Raw genomic sequence first — 17,401 nt, 5'->3', positions numbered from 1 at the left:
TGGTCATCGTGGTGGGATCGTCGTAGGAAGGGAGGTTGATGGAGGTGCAGTAAGAAAAAGACGAGGTGAGATGAGATGGGCACTCGACCACTACGTGGACGGACGCGAGGGTCTGCTGGAAGAGCGGAAGTCGTATATGCGGCGGGCAGGGGTTGGATCACGTTCCCACCTCGGCGGGCTGAGCTCCAGCTTCTTACGGAGATGCGTGGGATGAGATGGGATGGGATTGGGGGGAGCGTGGGCTAGCACCAGACCAGAAAGATGGAACGAACGGATGGCCCGGTCCAGTGTGCTCAGTCAGTCTCGGCGCTGCCCCTGTCACTTCGGGTGGTGGGAGATTCGTGTTCTCCACAGTGACAGCAGACACCTGTAAGGCTGAGACATTTTCCATTTCCCGCTATTTTGTTCCTTTTTCTTTGCGAGGACGGCCCTGAATATGGTCTCCTTCAACACCGAGACAGGGACTTTTTAGTGCCGACCGCAAATATAGGGCTACGTCCAGAGTAGGTCCGGATCCTGCCCAGATGCTGTAACTCACGCTCAACCGTTGTCTTCCACTTCGGAGCCCAAAAGGGGCGCCATGTTCTTTAAAAAAGGCGTGCGCATCCGCCTAAACCCATGGGGCCTTTGGGCGGTGCCAGGGCTGCCAAACCTCCCAAAACCACATCCATTTTGGCGCACCCACGTGCACGCCGGCAATTACGGCAGTGTCACATCTAAGGCTGCGCAGGCCATTGCAGGCTTGGACTGCGGGCATTTATAGTTGGTGACAAAATCGGAGGTCTCGATGCCGTGGAGGTAAATTGAGTATTGCTCGCGTGTTGACTCAGGTCTTGGGGGAGAGGGCCAGGCCATGGAAGGGTGGTATGCAGATGTAGAAGACCACCAGGTGTCATCACGCCAACGCCAAACTTGCATCGGCCAAGTTCTTTCCCGCGTGGTTTCTTTCTACAACAAGCCAGCATGCTCTGGAAAATAAAATAAAATAGGAATTTGCAGTCTACGTGAAAATTGAATGATTAAGTACACTGATAATAATGCACTATTTGCCCCATTGACTACCATCTCGGAAGCGTAGATCATCAATCCCAACAGGATGAGAGGTATCAAAGTTAAACCCTTGGAGATGGATGGAGCTGATCCGGTGAGGACAATATTCTTGGACTCAGTAACTTTTCTTGTGGCTCCAGCAGCTTTAGTACTAACAGCAAAGATGACCATATCCACACATATATGACGACAACTGACTGGGAGAGGAGCTGGGAGAAAATCTACGTGGCCATGGGGATGCCAGTCGGTATGAAAAGCCGGCATCAGACGTGAGCGAATGATATATTTGCTTGATGATATAAGTATGGAAACGGAAAGTGGTATAGTAGAGTAGCATTCAGGAACATGAAACCTGTTGCCATGTTGTTTTAGACCGACTTATCATTCATTCCCTTCCACCTGCCACGGCCCGCGAAGTTCTTGGGTAGTTGGATACAGACCATATCCGAATCTGATGAACACTAATACTCTGATAGAAAGACTCGGTTGCCTCTGCAATCTAGCCTGTGCTACCAGGTTCACTGGCGACAAACCGTTATTTGACGATCCATAAAGCAGATAACTTGGCAAAGCATGCGCATGCCGATGGCCATCGCATTAAAACAACAGTATGTTTAGTTAAAGGGAGGGGGAATAGAAACAGGATTTCTAACCAGATCAGCCATCGATAACTGAGGTTAGTCTTTTAGTACTGAAAACATCGCAACCAAACGCCCTGCACGAGCGCTTAAAGCCAGAACACAGAGTGTCAAAATGAACAAGCATAGCCTTATAACGACCACTCCTCGCACCCCCAATTGACGAACCTATCCCTGGAGCTACAGAGCCTGTAACAAAACACATGTACTCAGCATCCAAGGTGACGAGATATAGATCTAGGACGGGCCGCGGAGGGGGACGACGGTGGTCCTAACCGAGTCGGACTCCGGAAGTCAGGGGTACGCCGGGAAATCCTCGATGCCCAAGACCGCGTCCTCCTCTGCGGCCGCAACCTCATCGTAGGCCATCAACGCCGCAATTTCGCCATCGGTTTGGATGTGCAGCATTTGGAGTCCCGGAAACTTATTGAGCACGTATATTTGGTCGCTCTCGAGCCTGGCACTGAAAGCGTTCAAATCAACGCCCTGCAGATTGCTCGTGGTCAGCGTTGATCGAAAGGTACTTGGAGGATGCGATTTAGGACCAGCTGAGGGAGGGCTCACATCTTTCAGGATGACCAGGTAGTCGGTCGCGAGGACAGTCGCGACAAAGAAGACGAGGGCGAATAGTGCGACGAGGCGCATGTTTTCTCGAGGTTTTGGTGTTCCGTGAAGGGTCGAGGAACTTTGAGCTGAGACCAGAGGGCGGTTTGAAGCCCTAAATACATTCGAACAGTGTAGAAAGCGAACCTTGGGGTGCTTGCGACGTCTTTGGGCGTTATCTGATCACTGAAGCTGTGTATTTCAGTGGCCATCGGTTGATGCAACGCAGAATCCGGTGCATCAGTGTTTCGTGACGCAGGCGGCACCTTTTGGGGGATCGCCAGACACTAATGCGGCCAGTCGTCAGCCATAAACATCGACACGGCATACCGTAAAGCCGCTGAACAGTTGATCGTTTTCGGTTCCGCCAAATACGCAACCGATGCTAACAGGGCCATCGACACTCTTGGCCCTCCCGGTTTCCGAAAACAGTGACCTCTCGCACGTTACATGCAATTGCGCCAACGGGCCCAAGACTTGGACAGATTGCACCCCAATCCGCCATTAGCCCCCGGCCAGGTCTCAGATCCTCCTTTGTGTCTTCGGACCCTGGAATGGACTGGCCGTGCTAGGCCAAATATTCTTCTGGCAAACCCAATGGATCTTGCCAAGGGCGGTGAGACCCAGGGCATTCGCGCAGATGCATCATTTTGGGAGTAGCTACCGCCGGATGCCGAACTCGAAGGAATTCCCAGGTCTTTCGATATCCTCGCCTTCGGGTCCCGATCGCCGGGCTCGCATATCTTCCAGGCCATTTTTGCCCGCATCGCTATATCCAGACTTATAAATACCGTATGTTGACGGTTGTATTCCGCGACTAGCCATGCCTTGGTCCCCTGGAATACCATGACCTTTAGTGTGTCTGAGAAGGAACGTGTGCTTCCATTGAATATCTGGTCTTCGTGCGGTATAAGGACGAACCTGTCAAAAAATCCTGTGTTAGGACTTTTTCCTTTGCTTATCACCCAATTCCAAGCACAGCAAGAACCCGTAGAGCGCACTGCTTCCATCACACACTCAGCCCGACGCCCGGGACCGCGCAACACCATTTTTAAATCCCATAGCCGGCGCAAGGGGGGCCACGGCACGGCATGTCTTTGGAGTCTTCTCCCGAGCTTACGGGCGACCGCAGGAGATACTCCGCCCCAACACCTCTATTCTCTATATGTTAGCGCCCCGGTTTTTAAGGCATTTGCTTCAGCAACAGATGCAGCTGACGCCAGCCACTTGAGTCTTAATAGTGGCCACACAGTTTGACACCTACTAAATAATACAGCGGGTAAAGGATATAGCAGCTAGTAATAGGTGCAGTGTTGGCAAAGCAAGACAATATAGCAGAAGAAGTACAGTAGAAGAGGTGCAGCAAGGTGCAACAGCTGGCATAGATACAGCAGTCGGAGCTGTATCTATTTTAGCGACTGTGTCTACTCCAACTATTCTAACTAATGCTGCCTGCCGTATTATAGAGCATTTACTAAAGAATGCTGTAGCTTTTCGTTTGCTAGCAGGTGGCCGATGATGGAGCAACTGCGATATTGATAGGCTACTGATTTTTCCAATACTGAGGAGTAGGTGCAGTGAAAAATCTATTTCTGGCGGAGTAGCTTCTGTAGTCACTCATAGAGCCGAGAAAGCATAATGGATATACGTAACTTATGTACAGTTTTGAGTATAACCAGTTTCTCTTTTTACAACACCCCTTGATTTCTACGTATAGCCATATAGTACAAATTGAGCCGAGGGACGCACTGTATATGCTATCTTCCCATGTGGCACAAGATTGCTAAACTAAAGGCAGATGTAAAAGTTTCGGAAGGCCGAAGGAATCCAAGAAGGGTGGCTTACGCAACTGAAACGTGAGATCCTTTGATAAACATCCTATAATAATCTATAGTACAGTGTGGCAAGACCTGTTGACTAAGTTTGCGACAAAACACTACTGTTGGATTACTCAACCAGAATACAGGGAGCCGGCCAGCAGCCGGCCGCGGCAGCGGAACCTGGAGATCAAACCTCCGGGCTGCCAATAGCGATATCTTTACTACTGCTGCTGCTGCCAACCTGCCTACTTTCTCTTCTACACATACACAGACCAGAATATAGTATCAGTTTTGACCTTTCGTTGCTTACGCTTGAAATGCCACCCGAACGGGTATTCTGTGATACCGACAACTACAGAGAGAGAGAACTCTAAAAGTCTTCCAGAAATACAATTCTATTAGAACACGGTAGAAGCCACTGGAACAAGAAACAATAAAGTAAAGGCTTGTAAGATAGTTGGCCCTCACTAACCCTTCTCGTGTCACACTTTGAGAAGAAAATAGAAGTCTCGGAATAACATTTAAAACCACTGCTGGAATCACAGGTTATCCGTACGGGAAGTAATCGAATGTAAACAAAACAAAACATTATTAATTCTACTAAGATTATAGCTCTGTAGCTTTAAGAAAATACATATAGCCAGATTTACAACCGATAACGATCATTAGCTCCCTCACGGCAACTGCTGTTGGCCTGTACTCTAGAGGGAGCCAGACAGTCCTCTTGTCGCTTTCCACAATCCAGAACCCGTCAGAGCTAAGGCCAAGTCTACAGACAGTGGTTGGCGCTTCGCCTGCTGGAGAGCCTGAGAACAGGTTTATAGTTCCGAATTCAGTAAGCAGTTGTGCACTGGATGTCGGGTCGAAAGCAAGGCTTCTGGTAAAACCAAAGTTTAGTGTCTGGCGGAGGGTGCCTGTGGTTGCATCCCAGATTCGGACTGTCTTATCTTCTGATGCTGATGCCACCACATGGCCTTCAGGCGAGAAGGCCACTACATTGACCAAATAACTATGGCCTGCTAGCTTCTGCTGACAGGCACCTGTAGCCACATCCCAGAGCCGGACTGTCTCGTCACCTGATGCTGATGCCACCACCTGGCCGTCAGGCGAGAAGGTCACTGCATTAACTAGGCCTCTATGGCCCTCAAGCGTCTGCTGGTTGGTGCCTGTAGCTACATCCCAGAGCCGGACTGTCTTGTCACTTGATGCTGATGCCACCACCTGGCCGTCAGGCGAGAAGGCTACCGCATTAACCGGGCTACTATGGCCCTTAAGCGTTTGCTGGTTGGTGCCTGTAGCTACATCCCAGAGCCGGACTGTCTCGTCGTCTGATGCTGATGCTACCACCTGGCCGTCAGGTGAGAATGCTACCGCATTAACCCAGTCGCTATGGCCCTCAAGTGTCTGCTGGTTAGCGCCTGTCCTGTAGCTACATCCCAGAGCCGGACTGTCTCGTCGTCTGATGCTGATGCCACCACCTGGCCGTCAGGCGAGAAGGCTACCGCATTAACCCAGCTGTTATGGCCCTTAAGCGTCTGCTGGTTGGTGCCTATAGCCACATCCCAGAGCCGGACTGTCTCGTCGTCTGATGCTGATGCTACCACCTGGCCGTCAGGTGAGAATGCTACCGCATTAACCCAGTCGCCATGGCCCTCAAGTGTCTGCTGGTTGGTGCCTGTAGCTACATCCCAGAGCCGGACTATCTTGTCATCTGATGCTGATGCTACTATCTGGCCGTCAGGCGAGAAGGCTACCGCATTAACCCAGTCGCTATGGCCCTCAAGCGTCTGCTGGTTAGCGCCTGTAGCTACATCCCAGAGCCGGACTGTCTTGTCACTTGATACTGATGCCACCACCTGTCCGTCAGGCGAGAAGGCTACCGCATTAACCGGGCCCCTATGGCCCTCAAGCGTCTGCTGGTGGGCGCCTGTAGCTGTGTCCCAGAGCCAGACCGTGTCGCCTGATGCCGATGCCAGCACCCGGCCGTCAGGCGAGAAGGCTACCGAATTAACCGAGCCGCTATGGTTCTTAAGCGTCTGCTTGTAGGTGCCTGTAGCTGCATCCCAGAGCCGGACGGTCATGTCTTTAGATGCTGATGCTATCACCTGGCCGTCAGGCGAGAAGGCCACCGCATTAACCAAGCCAATATGGCCCTCAAGCGTCTGCTGGTTGGTGCCTGTAGCTACATCCCAGAGCCGGACTGTCTTGTCACTTGATGCCGATGCCAGCACCCGGCCGTCAGGCGAGAAGGCTACCGCATTGACTGAGCCGCTATGGCCATCAAGCGTCTGCCGGTGGGCGCCTATAGCTGTATCCCAGAGCCGGACGGTCATGTCCTTAGATGCCGATGCTAGCACCTGGCCGTCAGGCGAGAAGGCCACCGCATTAACCAAGCCGATATGGCCCTCAAGCGTCTGCTGGTGTGAGTCCCAGTTAGACTTAACACCTCGAACACTACCAATACTCGATAGGCGTTGATTCCAAAACCTTTGGCGCACTTCGCTTGCAACTGGAGATAATAGAAGCAAGGTCACATAAATCTGAAGAGGGACACGTTCAATAATTGCCCCAAAACTTGACATAACCTTACTACCATCTTTTATAAAACCAGTCAACTCTAAGGGTGTAGTAGAAAGGCCCTGTAAATATTAACCTCAGGATACTTCTCGATCGTGGTTTTAATAGTTGCCTAAATCTAACGAGAATATCTCTACTAACCTTTATTATCTCGAGAAGCTCTCTAAGTGCAATATAGCCATCTGAAAGACATCCAAGAAGTGACAGAGTCTCCAGCCAGTGAAGAAAGTGCTCATAAAGAAATATACAGATTTCGTTATCGATAGGTCGTTTGCTACGCTTCAAGTGATAAACCCAGTAAAGGCAAGCATACTTAAGGTCTGTTGGAATACACTTATTAATAAGCTGCGTGTCGATCTTGTGTCGAAGCGTGTCCCGCTTTCGGATGTCGCAGATGTCCCGCTTGAGTCCTAATTCCATACGCTGAATGCATTTCGTCGCCAGCATGGCATGTATCTCTATAGCATCTGCTCGGTATATACTGACGCTGGAGTCGTTTAGGCCAAATAAGAAGTCACTAAACGACTTATGCAGTAGTCGTATAGGGCTATGCGGCTCGATAGGAATATCTAGTACTGCATGTAGCTCTATAAGCCACCAGTTGACGTCATCTATATCTACACCGAGAAGGAAAGCGAGTGATATAGCTGGTAGTGGAGTTGCGACAAGAATAAGAGCACCTAGGAACTGTAACTGCTGACTAGATTCTGCTTCTTCATTACCAAGGAATACCTGGCTGAGAATAGGGTCGTATATCTGATGAAGCTGGGACTTGTTATCTTCACACTGCCTGAGCCACAACTTCAATTGATTCTTTGGGTTTCTCGAACGTTGCTCGTCATAGACGAACCGGCAAAGAGTTGCAGCATAGATAAAGAGTGGCTCAGGGCTTGTAGCCAGCTGAACCAGGCGATCCAAGTCCCCAGCAGTAGGCCAGGGATCTTGTTGGACCCTACGCTTCGCTCTGATTTCTGCAAATCTCGTCTCTAGGAAAGTTTGGATATCTTTCTTAGTATCCTCAGAGAAATCTCGGCGGAGCTCCAGGCTGCAAACAGTTCTGTTCCTTAAGAAAGGCTCAAAGGCGTCGATGATCTTAGGAGCAGACCTGCTTGTGAACAACACACGCAAGCGCACCGTATTAATCCCGTCAAGTTTAGATAATAGGGTTAGAACTCGTGGGAGGTGTTCAGGGCGCTCACACTCGTCTAGCGCATCGATGATAATCACACGAGGCTGTCGGCACGTGTCGGTTCGGGGTAGATCCCCTAAGGGGCGTAAAAGAAGCTTGTCGAACTGGATTTCAAGACCCTTCTTCTCTATTGCGTTAAAGCCGTCAAGAGATTTCTGAAGAGAGCGTTTAAAGTGGGGAATTGTATCAACTAGCTGCATAGCAATGGTGGAAAACAATCGGTTGGTGTCGTTACGGCCCTGATCTCCCCTTTTGAAGAAGTATCCAGCGACTAGTCGATTCTCGCTGGCGAAGTATTCGGCAATAGTCCGCGCGATAGTGGACTTTCCCGTTCCTGCGGGGCCCGCAAGCCAGAATAGAGGTTCAGTTGATTGTTTATCTGCCCACTGGATGATCGTCTCCCGAATACGAATTCGAGTACCCCTCTCACATTTCGGGATGTTTAGGACGTCGGCACTATCGTAGCGAGCTTCATCGACAGTGGGAAGGTCAATAGGGCGATATTCCAGCAATTCGCTGCTAGACTATTAATTTAGGCCCATGAATGAATGAGGAAGATGCCACGTACTTTGTGCGCTTAGAGATCTGCAGGTGATTGTATGAGATGTCGCGATGATGTGAGAAAACTTGTAGTTGTTCTTTCATGACTGATAGTAGCGATCGTGTGTCAATATCCGTGATTTATTAGGTAGAAAATACATTTACTTACTAGCAACTAACTGCGGGACGGGCTTCTCCTGCAGAACCCGACCTGGCGGTACAACAGAAAGAAGTTCCTTTGCAAACGCCGCTGCCGCTGCAGCCGCGTATTCTTGCCACATCTTGTTCTTGTGAGAATCCGCGTAGTCGCAAATACCACGGATTACTAGAGACGGAAAGTCTTGCAGCCCTGCAGCCTCCATCTCAAAACAAAGTGCCCCGAGTTCTTTGCTAAATCGGTCGCGTGTCTTCCCATGCTTGATGACCAGATTACCAGACGCAATAGTCCCGTAATGAGTAATTGGATCTGTGTCGTCTCTAGCGTCCCGCTCAATCGTCTGTGAACGATCACACTGGTCACAGGTTGAGTCCGGGTCCGGGTCGGGATGATCATACCCAGCTTGGAACAGGTAGTCATTTGAAGTGCCTTGATAACTAGACTTCTTCTTCATCCTTGGGAATTTGATGACGAGTTCTGACAAAAATTGAGGAACTCGGCTCTCTCCAGTCAGATGATTAGTCTGTACCTGACTCAGTGCCGTTAATAACAACTGAGGTGGCATGTTGAGCGATCCTGTACGTTGGAACTCCCCGTCCTGTACTGTTTTCCCCCGATCGTACTGGATGAGACCTCCGTTAGCTCCGGCGGGTTGGCTAACCACAACATCACCCAGTCGAATATCTTTTGTTCGTGACGGTGCACCACCTCCAATGCCAACCATCAAACCGAATCGGATCGACTTGAACGTCCGCAACAAGTCCTTAGCGACCGTAGCAGCTGTAGTCGTTCCGTAAATACCTGCAGGCAAGCAGGCAATGACAACATTATGCCCTTGGATCCGGCCCAAAATGTAGCTGTTATGGTCCGCTGGGTCTTGTTGTGGCAGGCTTGGGTGAACCTGGTCGAGCATTCCTTTGGCAGCGGCCGCTTCCAACGGGAGGGCGCATACCCAGCCCACCGTGTACTCTTCCGGTGCAACCGTGTGGCTGTTCTCGGGCGGTTCGACTGCGCGGTTTCGCTTGGAAGGTTGAGAATCTGAGTCATCAGTCCCTAGTGCCATATTTAAGTTAGTCTAGGAGATCTAGTAGCGCAAGGATGTGAGGACCTACGACGGCGCTTGAGCCTACTATGCGTACTGGCTCCTGCACTCGTTCCGACGCCATCGACAGATTCTGCACTACTGTTTGATTCGGGCATGGTGTTGCAGAATGCCAGTGTCGTCGTATGAACCCCGCAAGATGGATGCTGACACCTTCAGCCGCAGAGCTTCCCATGCAGGTGCACCATTCGCGCGTCTGCTTACACGTGATCTTGAGCGTGACTCCGCCAAGTTCTTTTGCTGTAACTGATGCACTTTCATTGCCGGGCATCGAGAACCAGACATAGGGTAATACTTTCAGACGCTTCTAGGTGCTTTAGGCAACTGGTAATCATGGGAGGATAGATTTGCTCTAAGCTGTACATATCCAGACATATCTTCTATCTTTTGCAACCAATTAAACTATAGTTGTATTTCTCACCGTCGACGAACGCTGCTGGGGCGAGGTGCTCAATTGAGTCTAGCTGACAGGGCGAGGGGAGGGCGGGTGTGTCCCCAGATAAGAATCCCGCCCGACGAATCCCGCCGCCAAAGGTACCAAAGAACGAACCCTGCTACCCATGATCCCACCGCTGATTGAGTTGAGCACCTAGGGAGCGGCTACGTGAGCTGTTCCGGCTACATGAGCTGTTGCATCATCCTCGCCTCGCGGCAGGATTTGGGAGATGAGAAGCAAACAATTACCTAGTCACCTACCTAGGTGGTGTAGTGTAAATGAAAGAAAAATGGGGAGGGGGCACCCACCCGCCGCACCAAGGAACAACCCGCCGATGATCTCGACATCACCGGCGTCATAGCGGATCTGTGGGGAGGAACCCGACCGGGCCTGGCTCAAACGATCGGCCGTCGTCGCATCTGTGATATAAACACCCAGACAGGCATGATTCCTTTTACTTCCTCGTCCCGTGTTATCATCCAATCTCGACGGCCCGAGTTGATTCCTCTCTCAGAATGCGTCTGCGGCGGGCTCTGCGGTACCACTCTTGTCCAAATGTCGCTGCTCTCTCATCGGAACCTGTCCCCGTCACTTCTCACGCCACATCACATCACAGATCACCGGCGGCGACGAGAGGGGACCAAAAGCTTTAAAAGATTGAGTAATGCATCCCATCACTTCCTCTTTTTCACTACACTAAGAAGTACCTATTTTTTATCCTTTGTGGCTAGACGCGCAGAAAAGGCTGACGAGAAAATAACAAAAAAGAACAACCAGGGGGAGGGTAATTCCGCACTGGTTTCTCGTCCGGGACAGCCGTCCGAGACGCCCCTCGAGAACCCAAACTCCGGTGCTCCGTTCTCTCTGCTTTGATTACCAAGGGAAAAGGGGGAAAAAATGTTTTACCCAGACGGGGCTATGTCCAACAGGGATCCGACCACTCATTATGTCTGCTGGCGGCCTCCTTGGAGGGGTGGGAGGGCCTTAGACGAGGCCATGACAGACCAAACGAACGACTTGAACCTGAACCTCCTAAACACAAAAAGCCTCGCGGCCCTCCAGCTGTCAATATTCACGGGAAAATCCCAAACCAGAACCATCCTCCACTCCCGCCAAATGCAGCCCAACAAGCTGAAATAGTAACGACACGGGAAAAAAAGAAGAAAAAAGAAAGAAGAAGCGAAAGGCGTCCGCAGACATGGAGATATCCCCCGACGTCCTGGCTAAGAAAGACAGGCGCCGTGAGCGACTTGCGATTGATCGTCCAGACATGAGGCGTAATCATCCGACATTATCATCAATGTGAAGAAATTCAGGACGGGGCATAAAAAGGAGTCTCATCGTCTCAGTATCCGTCCTCGTCGGTCCACTCGCTACCTGAGATGATGCGGTTTCCCTCGGGGTCAACGTACAGCTGACCCGGGAAGGGGCGTGGCCTTTTGGAGTCGTTCGCCATCGGCCGGCCCGCGGTGTCAGGCTCGATGCGCTTGCCCGTCCGGGCCGCGCGCACCTTGGCATAGTATGTGTCGGTGGCATCCTGCTCGGGCTCGCTGTTGTCGTCGTACGTCTCCCAGTTCTCTGAGCCCGTCACATTGCTCGAGCCGTTTGATGAGTTGGAAATCTGCCGCGGCGGTGGCGCTTGAGGGTACGAAGAAGGGTGCTGGCGGAGGGTGGACGAGTGGTATTCCATTTGGGAGGAACCCTGGGAGTTATGTGACGTCTGAGAGGCATACGAAGCGTGCGAGGTGTGCGACGCATGCGAAGTATGCGAGAGAGTCGAGTTTGCCCTCATCAGACGCGGCTGCTGGAACGCGCCGTAGGGATCCTCTAATTCAACTTGCCTCACGATGCTCCCGCCCAGTCCCGCAGCCTTGTACGGGTTGTCGGGCGTTTCCAGGTCTACTGTGGCAAGATCACGCATCTTTGGTGGGGGTGCACGCATGGGACCAGCGCCTCGGATCGTGGCGTACGCGTCGATTCGCGACTCGGGCCTCTGCATCCTCTCGGGCGAGTTGCTGCCGTACTTGAGGTTGGTAAGCGGAGCGCGTGCCGGTATCCTGGATGGGCTGCCGGGTGGCCTGTTGAGTGTCTGGGCCCGCTCCCGCAGTGTGCCCATCGAGGAGGCCGGCCTGGGGATCTCGGGAGCCTTGGCATGAGCGGAAACGGGTCTGGGCTGAGCCGCGCTGTTCATGGTGGTGGCGCTGCGCTTGATGGAAGGGGCCGGAGCCGGGGTCCTAGCCCCGTTGCGCGTGGGAGGTCTCGCAGTGGCGCTGGTGCTGTTGGCTCTGCTGTGCCCCTTGGGTCTGGTCATGGAGGACTGGGCTCCGGCACCAGGGGTCTTGGATCGTGGACCAGGTGCGGGCCTCTCGTCTCCTTCGATGGCATCCAGATACCGCTCTCCGTGAACAAGGAACGGCCGTCCGTACTCGTCCTCGAATCTTTCAAGGACCTTGCGCAGCTCCACAGTAAGTTTAGGCAGTTCTTTGGCGATGCGCTTGCGCATCTTCTCTTCTCTGAGAAGCTTGCCGGGGTCGCGCTTCTCTCCCTTTTGTCCGCGTAGCATGAGACGCGAGGCATCCTGGCTGGATGCCGCGAGCTCGTCACGCTCGTGGGTGAGGCTCTTGTGTCTGTCGACGAGCTCGAGTGTCGGGGCCCGCTGTTCCCTGAGGGCCTCCAGTCTCGAAATCTCGCGTTCGTGGGCTTCCAGCAGGGCGTCGCTGTACACATCCGAAAAGGCGGGCGTGAACTCGAGCATCTCGTCTTCCGACAGGTACAGGGCGTCCCACAGCTCCTGCAGCTTGCAGCGGGCGTCTTCGACGAACAGGTGCAGGTTCTGGCGCTTCAGCTCGTTCAGGCGCGCCAGTTCGTCCTCGAACTCGTTGATCTGCCGCACGCCGCAGCCGCGGTTGCTGTTCAGGAACGTCTTCCTCTCTCCCATGTCGACCTCGAGCTTCTCCCAGAGAGCCTCGACAGCGGCGCGCAGGTCCTTAAGACGCTTCTCGCGGTTCTTCTTCTCTTCCGAAAGCTGGTCGCGCTTCGCCTTGAGCCTCTCGACATCCTCCTCGTGCAGGCCCAGCTGTTCGGGTGCATCGCGGTAATACTTGACAATGGCGCCGTCGGTCTGGGCTTGCGGGGTGCCCAACTCGGCCCAGAGCTGGATGATGTGCTCGCAAAGGGCCTTAACCGTTGCGACGCGGCGGGTGTACTCTTCGTAGACTCTCGTAAACTCGACGTCGAGCTTGTCCACGTACGACGACGAGAGATCAAAGTTTGTGGGGATGGGCTGGTTCGGTCCGGTCGGGGGTAGGGGGATCTTGACGAAGGTGGGTTCGAGGTGGGACGAGTATGATTCGAGAGCTTCTACGAGTTCTGGTAAGGGGATTAGCGATGGGGTCCGGCGACCACCTCCAGTGCCTGGGTCGACTCACTCTTGACTTGTTCGAAGCGCTCCTTGTGCAGGCGGCTAACCTGCCTGTGCTTCTCCTTGAGTGTTTGCAAACACCGCGTCAGGGGGTATGTGATTTGAATTTCGTCGTCGTTGCGGTCGCGGCGGGAGCGGTTGTCATCAAGCGACGCCTCCATCTGCCGGATAGTGTTGATGGTGTGCTCGGCCTCCTCGATCATCTCCTCTTTCTCGGTTGTGACGAGGCGGACCTGGTCAGTCAGGGCCTTGGAAAGTGCCTCGAAGAGCTGGGTCGCATAGAGGTCAGCACAATCAATGAGGCACAACGGGGGAAGGAAGAAAGCGTACGTCTTCCTCGCGCTTCTCGCGATCATGGTTAGGGACTCCAATCTCGTCAAACAGGCCGTGCAGCTGGTCGATGATGGTGTTGACCTGCTGGGACAGGTAGCTGGTGTCCATGGCGAATCACGTCGGTAACACGGCCGCCAAAATAGAGTTGAGATAAATTTATCGCGAAGCGCCTCGGGTGGAAAGGCGGCAATCAGGAGGGTCGTGGGGGTGTTAAAAAGAGTGGGCGCAGCGCAAAAGGCTGGTTGGTGTTGATGCTATTCACAGCGGCGGGGAATCGGCGCGGCGGAAGGGATTTGTTTACTTTGGAATCCCGCACTAGGACTAGGCAGTGAGCGAGAGTGGTCACCGAAAAAAGTGCAGCGGACAGCGCATCGTCCTCGGGCAGGCAAATTGGGGGCTGGGGCGGATCTGCAGTCTCTTTGGATCTTGAAGCCGAAGAGATTTGTCTGAGACTGCGGATTTTGCTGTCGACGATCGGGGCAGTCGGAGGTGAAGGGGGGAGGGGGGGAAAGGGGGCAGGAAAGAAGGTGACGAAGATGAGCAGATGCAAATGATGAATTGAAGGTGCAAGTGCGAGTAAGTGGGCGGGCTGGGAATGTCATGGGCCTGAGTTGGCGGGTTTGCCTGTCCAGGCCTGCGTGGTGGGGCCGTCTCCACGGCAACGGACAGGCGGCGAACACAGGGCTATTTTGGCGCTGTGGGTTTCAGGAACATCTACCCCGCCATTGGTCGCCCTTTGCCAATGCCGTCGCCATTGTTCCATGGCCCCCCATGATCCAGTCCACTCAAAGCCTTGCTCAGAAACAACCTTTCACCCATTCACTCGCCTCGCTTGTTAGACACGGTACGTACCCCTTCCCCCCTTCCCACCCCCAAAGTGTTATTGGGATTTGTCTTAGACTAGACATGCCCGCTCACTGCGCTACGAGTTGCAGACACCATTTGACTTCTACTACCATGTGCCATGCTGTTTGTTACATGCAAATCCGACTTACACACCATGCACTTGACTTGGAACTTGCAAGAGAGCGACGCGCCCACCCTGGCCCTTCTCCCTACTCGCTCACCATCAGCCCCAGCCCCAGCCCCAGCCCCCATCCACCTCCCTGTCTTAGCTAAGCAGACTAGCGAGCGGATCAACCCTGCACCCTCGTCAACCGAGCTTGTGATTGTGCAGAGTATCCGTAGGTAATTATCGTCCATTCAGGGGAGCGGCCGCCCACATGGCCCCTTCGTGGTCGAACAAACGGGGAGGGCCGGCCGGCCGTCTCACCGTCTCTGCCGTGGCTCATGCCGTCCATGCCATGGCGCATCATCATGGACGACGGATACAACTTTGTTGTGTTGATGTTTTGCATGCAGCATAGCATCAGTAGGCACAGGGGGGAGGGCCATCAAACACACGCCGTCCTGCACAAACAAAATCATCCGACCCGCAGCTCTAGTCGCAGACCCGCGCACGCGCGCATCAGTCTGCATCTGCATCCGCTTTGTTTACATCCGTCGCATCCCATCGCCAATGGCCTCGCGCCCTCACTCGTCTCGCCTGCAAGTCATCCAGCTGCTGCCCACAACAAACCCACGCCCGATTGCAGCTGCCTCGCATAGAGCTAGACCTGCTGCAGCCTGCAACTCTCTTTCGCTCTTTATTTCTCCTCTTCTCTCTCTCTCTCTCTCCCACTCCGTGTGCGTCTGCTGCGTTGATTCGATGCGATTTCCTCCTGCACGATGCACCGAAACGGAGTCGGCCATGGCCAAGTGTGCAGAAATCAAGTATCCCGATCTGCTCATTTCGGCTCTTTCCCATCCCATGCTTCCCTCCCCTGCCCCCGCCCCGTTCTTTTTCTGCGCAATCAATGGGCGCGAGCTTCCTGCGGTGAGATGCACTCACCGGGGTGACGAGCACAAACCTTGCTTTGGACGCATCGAGGGACGGATAACTTCGGCGATACTCGTCTCTCGTCGCTGGGCACCATGTTTACTTTTCCCTATTCTTCTTTTCTTTCTGGTCCATCTTGGCTCTCCCCTCCCCCGTTTCCTTTCAGCTGGCGCTGAAATTTCAGCCAAGCCTGGCCCGTTGTCTAGATTATCTGACTACTCCCTCACTCATCCTAGTCTCTGAGACTCTCTGCCCGGGAAACCATGAGATGGCAGTCCCATATTATCTGGCCCATGCTCTCTCCCCCCCAGACTCGGACGAAAATCCTCGTAGCTAGCTAGCCGACCCGTCCGTCATAATCAGTTTGATCTCCGCATCATCTGGCCTGCCTTACCATGCCATTACAGTCCAATCCAGTCCAATCCGGCCCAGCACGGCACAGCCCGCCGCGCTAATAGCCTTCTGGGCCGGAACACTCTGAGGGAGTTGCGGTGCCGTGTCAACATGCGCCTCGGCGCTTTGCTGGGTGCCATCTAGCGCCTGCCCTTCCCGCCCTCACACAACGTCATTGCCGGTATTCTCAGCCGCGTTGCCCTGGTGAATCCGTCGCAATCACAATCACATCACGATCACATCACGATCAAAGATCCTTAACCCTGTCATCCGAATCCCCCCCGCATCGCTCTCCCCGCGCCCTCCCCCTCCCTCGTGATAAACAAGTATTCGTCCAGATACGCAAGGAAGGGCTGTCTTACGTGATGCAGAATCTGTTGGGCACAGAACCGTCCCGGCCGGCTCCTGCACGTCTGCTCAACCACCAACACGCGCCGACACCCCGTTGACCAACTCCTCGTCCCGGGAGAAGCACAGTAGTGGCCTCGATCTCGTGAAAACATTGGGTTCAGCTCCATTAAAGTCGGACACTCCTGATTCCTGCTAGAGTGATGTAAAAAAAAGCAAACGTGAGCGGCTTGGCTTCAGCAACGCCCATCCCTTGTCCGTTGTTTTGTTTTCTTTTTTCCTTGTTTTTCACGTCCACTCTGCTGCATCGAGATGTCCATCCCCCGTTTATCCGCGGCAACCGACTCCCAGTCTCAACGCGCCGCGCTAGCAATCCGCGCCAATATGAGGTGGCCACCGCCGGTTCTCGTTAACCTTTATGTGCCAGCCCAGCCGCGCCATTCTATAGGAAACACGATGCCAGCATTCGATGCTTGTCTCACATTCGCGACGAGCTAACTGGGTCACATAGGGGGCTAGCGCCCTTTGTTGCTTTGGCTCTGCAACTTATCTCAGTCATCCGGACTGCGTAGCTCAGCCCTGGGCTGGAGCGGCAAGTGTGAGCAGCAGCTCAGCTGTGAGGGTGTCGATGTGCATAACATGGTGCATAACAGAGCGTTTCATTGGCGCAGCAGGAGCTTGTGTTACGTCCGGAGATATCACACCAAGCAGTCGGGTCCTCACTCCTGGCCGACGATGGTCATATATCATAAAATCTCTCCACCGGACGGGGTTTGATTTAGCTGTTGTTGTTCGTCGCTTCCAATCTTCTACCTCCTGCCTGTGAACTCTGTCCCATCGTCGCTGCCGTTCCTATCCTCACTGATTACATCACCGCATACATTTTGACATAATGATAATAAGCTTCGGTTTTCG

At 53.3% G+C, this 17,401-nt stretch overlaps 3 protein-coding genes across 3 annotated transcripts; all 3 read right to left on the bottom strand.

Moving 5' to 3' along the window:
• Positions 1-1,982: 1,982 nt before the first annotated feature.
• Positions 1,983-2,333, bottom strand: EsH8_IV_000322 (uncharacterized protein; the record flags this gene model as incomplete). Its single annotated transcript, XM_083265212.1, has 2 exons — positions 1,983-2,174; positions 2,253-2,333. The coding sequence occupies 2 exons, from the start codon at positions 2,331-2,333 to the stop codon at positions 1,983-1,985; spliced, it is 273 nt and encodes a 90-aa protein (XP_083124107.1).
• A 3,145-nt stretch (positions 2,334-5,478) lies between these two features.
• EsH8_IV_000321 (uncharacterized protein) lies at positions 5,479-9,774 on the bottom strand (the record flags this gene model as incomplete). Its single annotated transcript, XM_083265211.1, has 5 exons — positions 5,479-6,750; positions 6,830-8,393; positions 8,446-8,524; positions 8,587-9,627; positions 9,687-9,774. 5 exons carry the CDS (start codon positions 9,772-9,774, stop codon positions 5,479-5,481), a joined length of 4,044 nt encoding a protein of 1,347 aa, XP_083124106.1.
• Positions 9,775-11,457: 1,683 nt separating this feature from the next.
• EsH8_IV_000320 (microtubule associated protein-domain-containing protein) lies at positions 11,458-13,974 on the bottom strand (the record flags this gene model as incomplete). The annotated part of the gene is made up of 3 exons (XM_083265210.1): positions 11,458-13,481; positions 13,541-13,802; positions 13,864-13,974. 3 exons carry the CDS (start codon positions 13,972-13,974, stop codon positions 11,458-11,460), a joined length of 2,397 nt encoding a protein of 798 aa, XP_083124105.1.
• Positions 13,975-17,401: the final 3,427 nt, after the last annotated feature.

This window comes from Colletotrichum jinshuiense, chromosome 4, assembly GCF_051148585.1.
Source record: "Colletotrichum jinshuiense chromosome 4, complete sequence".
NCBI lineage: Eukaryota > Fungi > Ascomycota > Sordariomycetes > Glomerellales > Glomerellaceae > Colletotrichum > Colletotrichum jinshuiense.
This window is presented reverse-complemented; position numbering and strand designations above follow the sequence as displayed.